This window comes from Botryllus schlosseri, chromosome 6 (genome assembly GCF_051294905.1).
Source record: "Botryllus schlosseri isolate E-star chromosome 6, Bs_hap1, whole genome shotgun sequence".
Lineage (NCBI taxonomy): Eukaryota > Metazoa > Chordata > Ascidiacea > Stolidobranchia > Styelidae > Botryllus > Botryllus schlosseri.
In genome coordinates, this window is record NC_137241.1 from 30,715,988 (window position 1) to 30,722,002 (window position 6,015).

Genomic DNA, 6,015 nt, shown 5'->3' on the forward strand with positions numbered 1-6,015 from the left:
GGTTCTCAATTTCAAGACTTGATTCCGAAAGAGCTGCAGAAATCTCATGAAGTGAATTAGCTTTGAAACAATAAAAGTCTTCACAAATTATTCCGCATAGTATGATTTACTTTTTTAAGAAAAGCGAAATTCATGCAACCCTGGCCTGATAAAGTGAATGATTTCACACGCCGGCTGCAGAATAATTCAGCTAAATTTGGACTAAAAGTTGGGGGTGTCGAAGACAAAAAGGGTTGGATACCACTGCGATAAATAAACTCGAGGCGTAGGTGAAGTACAGGCCATATAACGACACAATCATGCATGCAAATCGAAATCAAACACATTACCCCGTCAGTTATAAACTGTTTCTTCGATCAGATATGCGTTGGAAAACATCTTCACAAGTCGTTGCTGTGGAATCGAAGTAGCTTTATGTCCATTTTTCTAACATTTTGTAAAATTTTCATACTTTTTGGCCATATCTTGGCTACGTTTATGTTGGTCACATTGTTTCAACGTTAATAATGGCCAATATATGGGGTGTCCGGTCAATACCGAGAAGGACATTACCGAGAATGCAATATATGCAATGCAGGCATGAACAGGTCGTGTATGCGCATCACGCCGTTGCCACATTCGGTATCGATTCTCAGGTATAAATTTCTCGACAACGTCTGTCACAATAGGCTAGATCAGTGGTTCTCAACCTTTTTTTAGACACGCCCCCTGTTTTTCATAGTGAAAAATTTCGCGCCCCCCTTATCGACATATCACAAAATCCAACTGGGATGCTAGCAACCCCAACAGATTGTTTGGTGGTATGGACGGTTATGAGTGTTGATTAGGCTTACCATACGTCCTTAAGAGGATTTGTCCTCTTTTTTGACTTTTTTGAAAGTGTCCTCGGAGGACGCCCTTTTGTCCTCTTTTTTGAAAATTTAGGTCAGATTTAGAGGAAATTGCGAGTGATATGCCGCAAATTAGCGCAGAAGTGAAGCTCCGGCGGTTATTTCGGAGGGAAAAGCGGTGATTTCAGCTCTGAGCGAAAAGAAGACCTTTTTTTTTTTTTTTTTTAGTCATCCACCTAGCAATGTGGAGTGAAAAACGTGATTTTGAGCTCTGAGCGGAAGTGATGACCTTTTTTTTTAACCGATCATGAAGTGGGGGAAATTTACCGGTTTTTGAGAATTCTTCTCCAGTTTTGCATGTCTGAAATTTCTGAAAAAGTGTCCTCTTTTTTCATTTCCGAAATATGGTAAGCCTAGTGTTGATGAGAGAATAAAAATATATGAAATTGGGTCTATATAGAGAGAAACACGCGTGCATTGTAGGTAAATCGCGAAAATTTTATTCAGGTGACTGCTTCTTCACGCCCCCCTTCAGATGTTTCACGCCCCCCAGGTTGAGAACACCTGGGCTAGATTCTTGGCATTGACCATTCTCGGTATTGTCCATTCTCGGTAATGTCCGTTCTCGGTAATGTACATTCTCGGTGATAGCATTCTCGGTAATGGTTATCTCGGTTATAGTATAGAACCAATAAATGGTCGACAGAAAATGAAAACTAACATCAGGGCTTTTTTTAGGGACCATGAAAGAAAGTTGTAAAGTGATAATTTTCTTTCAATATATCAGCTCTATGTCCACTCCAATATAGACCAGTTTTTTAAATTCAAATGACGTTTTTTTAAAATTTTTCGAAGGTTAGAAAGTAATAAGGGGGGAGGGGCATCATCATGTTTTTACAATTTTCAAAGGGGGCCACACAGTAAAAAAAGTTGGGAACTTCAGCTTTACACGAAGTCAATTTTCTCAAAATGTGTAAAATGGACATAAGCTACTTTGATTCCACAATAAATATAATCCCATGTGTTTGAATAAAGTAAATTGCATTTCAAACCTATGCACAACGGACATAATCCAGTGACTTGACTCGAGTCGGCTTCAAAATTCAGGTGCCTCGACTTGACTCGAGTCATGAGTATATGACTTGAAGATAGTGATTCGTTCGCAACATTGACTCGGATGTCAGTCTTAATCACGTGGTGCTGAGCCTGAAAGACATCATAACACTGATTTCACATTCGCTGGTTCTCTTGGATTGTCACAATTTCGGCCGACTCAGTTGCTTGATAAAGAGTCGATTACTTCATCAACATAAAAGTCATTTTGCTTGCTCAATGGCACCATGTAGTGGATAGTATCATCTTGATATATCTCCAAATATGGATGCGCGCAGAGTTTTTCAGCCTGAATAGAAACTTATCAGTCGATGTTCACATGTTCAAAAAAAAACAGGACTCACATGTATGTAACAGTTGAGAGCCCGGTAAGCTTTATCGGCAGCAAGATTTGGACTGAAAGTTGTCACATACGGATGGGTGGTTTTCACAGAGTAATCAACATTGGGCAACTCAATATATTGATATTTATGTTCGTCCAGTTTCATTTCAAAATCTTTGTCCGTTTCACCTGTTACTATGACTCCCACCGCTGAACGCAACTTTGTTTTCTTAAAACACAAAAATTAAAACTGCAATAACAGCCTCCAAGAACCCACAACTCCACAAGTGAACAAACCTCTGACAGCGGGTTGTCATAGTGGATAATAATATATCTCTTCTCTGGCCATAGAAACGAGACTTCTGTTAATAGCTGATAGCAGTCAGACAATTGGCCTTCGTGTAATTTGTAGGCAATTTTCACCTTTTGTACAAGCGATGGTCCCGTGCTCACATTAACTTTGAAAAAGTATCCGATATAGCTGAATAAAACACATTTCTCAGATGTAGCAGATTGATTATTCCGATCATCATTCTATAGGCATTATATAGCATCCAAGCTGAGTTTTGAAGAGGTTTGAACTTGATTTGAACAATGCAATGACGATGTCAATGCACATGAAATAATGAATTGGACTCGGATTCAAGTTCCAACACTACAACTCAGCCAATATGGAATCGGTGTCTCGTGCACACCAAAGATTCTACTGACTGCACACAGGTGTGACGCCGAGAACCGCCTTGGCACACCAAAGATATTGCGCTAAGCGTACCGGGATTCCAACCTGGCAACTCAGACTCGACCCTTTGCATACTGACTTGGATTCAGACTTGACTTGGTGGTGAATTCAAAAAGACTTGGGTCATAGTTATAGAAGTGGGGTTGACTTGTTCTTGGACTCTTCGTCACACTCACTCGCGTCTCACAAGTCAGTGAAGTCACAACCCTGAATTATGGAACAGAGAAATCACTCACCGAAGTAAAAATAAAATGGTGATTGCGATCGCACAGATCGTAGCACCGATCAACAGCAGCAATACGGTCTCCAGCATCTTCACTGTTGAGTGAGGAAACAACAAGTCGCAGACGAAAACGGTATCCTCATTCCTCAACAGAAAACATTGAACAAAACCAAGAACACAGCGTGCAAGCTGCAAGTACATACGCTGATACGCCTCGCTGACGCTGAAGTAAACAAGCTGCGAGCAGAGAGAGAGAGAGAGAGATGAGTACTCTTCTTCGCCTACCTGCACCATCATGATGCTTGGACGACGGAGATGCGATACGGCATTTATAGTAAGGTCATCTAGTCTGTACCCCCATTTTCTCCTCCTATCCGTTATTGCTGAGCGCCTAGCAGGGTAGCTGCGGACACCCATTTTCGAGTCTTTGGTCTGACCCGGCCGGAGATCGAACCCACGACCTACCGACCAAGAAGCCGGACGAATCACCAACACTATCTCGCTCGGCAGAGTCTGGTTCTCGTACGTTTTATCAATGATGTAAAAAATATCAATAATAATCATCAATGATCGTCCGACTATATTTCAATCTGATTAAGACACACACAATGTAAAATGAAACAAGATACCTTGTGATATATGAACAGAGAGGAGAATGCCGAACAACCAGTTGCGGTCTCTTAAACGGGCATCCACCTTGACAATTGCCCGATGTCTCAGTTCTTCTTCAAGAAGCAAATATATGAGTACATTGGAAAAAGTGCTTGTATTATCCTGCAGATTTCTAACAAATGTTGTGATTTTTAGTAATAAAAGATATAGAAATCGCCAAGTTTTTGTATCAGTTCCACTGCGGTCATTGCTCCGAATATTTCAATGACTTCTTTACCTCGGAATCAAATGCGCACAAGTACAACACACGCGCGTCCACGTCGCCCAAATATCACATGATTCGACCGAGATTGTAATAACCTAAACTGAACTGAACATACTTTCAATAAATAATCCCCCCAAGACAACAAATGTCGACCAACTTTATGGGCCACATTGTAACCATCCGACAACGGTGTTATGTGCGCTTTTGATTCAGAGGTAAAGAAGTCATTGAAATATTCGGGGCAACGACCGCAGTGAAACTGATACATAAACTTGGCGATTTCTAGTTTCCGCATATCTTCTATGTTTAGGATGCCAAATCTCTTCAGCAGCGACTTATTGGATGGGCAGCCAGGCCCCTTTGGAGCCCTAGCTATGATTCGGAGTACTTTATGCTGTAGTTTCTGCAGTGGCTTGAGTGCAGTTTTACTGGCAGCCCCCAGCCCGGTTATACGCCTGAAGGTGTTTAATTATTATTGAGGGGTCCTACCATTTCTAACACACCTCACCTGTAAATCTGATTAAGTGAGCAGTGAGAGAAAAAATTTGATAGCAATATATATGCAATTCCCGATGATATTGACCGATTCAATCATGCATTGTACAAATTTTAAGCGAGAAAAGCCGACTCAGCAAACGGCCCCAAACAAGATGACAAGTGGCGCTAAACACTGGAGAGCCGTAGGGGGGGTGTGGGGGGCGAAGCCCCCCAGAAGTTTGGTTTATCATTATGTGGGGGGGCCCGAGACCAGCGTTTTGGGGGGGCCTGACGAAGTGCTGTTACGGCCCTGCTCATATCCGATATCCTACTGTATATTCCATGCATATTCGACCAATATATCTATCTGAGGCAATACTGTCGTTGCATTCACGTTGAAGTTGTCAGATCAAGGACTAACGCAGGGACATGCGTCTACTACGAAAGGAGCTAAGTATATCTACCCAGCCACCCATTACGTGGGACTCAGGTTACAACTCTAGCAGATTATCAGACGTCATACCTGGTCCGCATGGTGCCCCGAGTGCATATTCCGCAGTAGGGTAGGGGAAGGGAGACATTAGGGTTCGGGGAGGTGGGATATTAGGGTTGGTGGAGGTGGGATATTAGGGTTGGTGGAGGTGGGATATTGGAGTTGCCGGAGGTGGCATACTAGGGTTGGTGGAGGTGGGATATTAGGGTTGGTGGAGATGGGATATTAGTGTTGCCGGAGGTGGGATATTAGGGTTGGGATATTGGGGTTGCCGGAGGTGGGATATTAGGGTTGCCGGTGAATACAAAATTTCCCGAGGGCGGAATTCACCGAGGGCCGGGTTCATCGAGGTCCGAGTTCACCGAGGGCCGAGTTAACTGGTAATCTTAGTTATCATTGCTTTTATATGTATTCATGTCGATTCGAAAGACCACAAGATCGCGTTAACATGAAAAGACAGGAAGATGTCGAAACGACTCGGTGCGTGAATCCGGCACTCTCTTCCCCATAACCTCAACTTTAAACGCAACGTAAGTAACCCCTAACCCGAATACATACATTCCAAGTGCCGGATTCCAGATCCCAAATTCACCCGATCCGACAGTCCACATCAAATCAAAATACAAGCAGACTCTACTGAATAAATACTACTCAGAGCTCGAGACTACTGAACTGACCCACGATCTGAGATATTGACCTACCCCCCTTCGGTCACATGGCCCCCTCATTTTGCTGTTTGTCCTCGCCTTGGCCTAGTCTACTCCAAGTCGTTCCGACACCTTCCTCTCTTTTCATTGCATCGCCATCTTGCGATGCATTGATCAGATCTATTACCCCAAGAGCAAAAAATTATAAAGCCACCCACAGGCAACAACATAAAAACAGCAGTTAATCCCGCAGTTCTGAAGCTCTCCAAGAAATTATCTTGAAATCAAAGCTGA

General features: G+C 42.8%; 1 protein-coding gene across 1 annotated transcript; it reads right to left on the bottom strand.

Annotated features, from left to right (window-relative positions):
• Nucleotides 1–87: 87 nt before the first annotated feature.
• Nucleotides 88–3,412, bottom strand: LOC145440107 (testis-expressed protein 264-like). Its single transcript, XM_080317698.1, has 4 exons — nt 3,241–3,412; nt 2,563–2,746; nt 2,288–2,494; nt 88–2,232 (listed from the first exon to the last, which is right to left on the bottom strand). Exons 1-4 carry the CDS (start codon nt 3,315–3,317, stop codon nt 2,104–2,106), a joined length of 597 nt encoding a protein of 198 aa, XP_080173824.1. The 5' UTR covers nt 3,318–3,412; the 3' UTR covers nt 88–2,103.
• Between the last annotated feature and the right edge of the window lie 2,603 nt (nt 3,413–6,015).

Bases quoted from the DNA above. Each gene is read 5' to 3' on its own strand.
- LOC145440107 (XM_080317698.1), bottom strand. From the start codon at position 3,317: ATGCTGGAGACCGTATTGCTGCTGTTGATCGGTGCTACGATCTGTGCG. The intron at 2,747-3,240 runs GTGAGTGATTTC...TGTTTTATTCAG, and splicing joins ACCATTTTATTTTTACTTCG to CTATATCGGATACTTTTTCA. The intron at 2,233-2,287 runs GTGAGTCCTGTT...GTTTCTATTCAG, and splicing joins CTCTCAACTGTTACATACAT to GCTGAAAAACTCTGCGCGCA.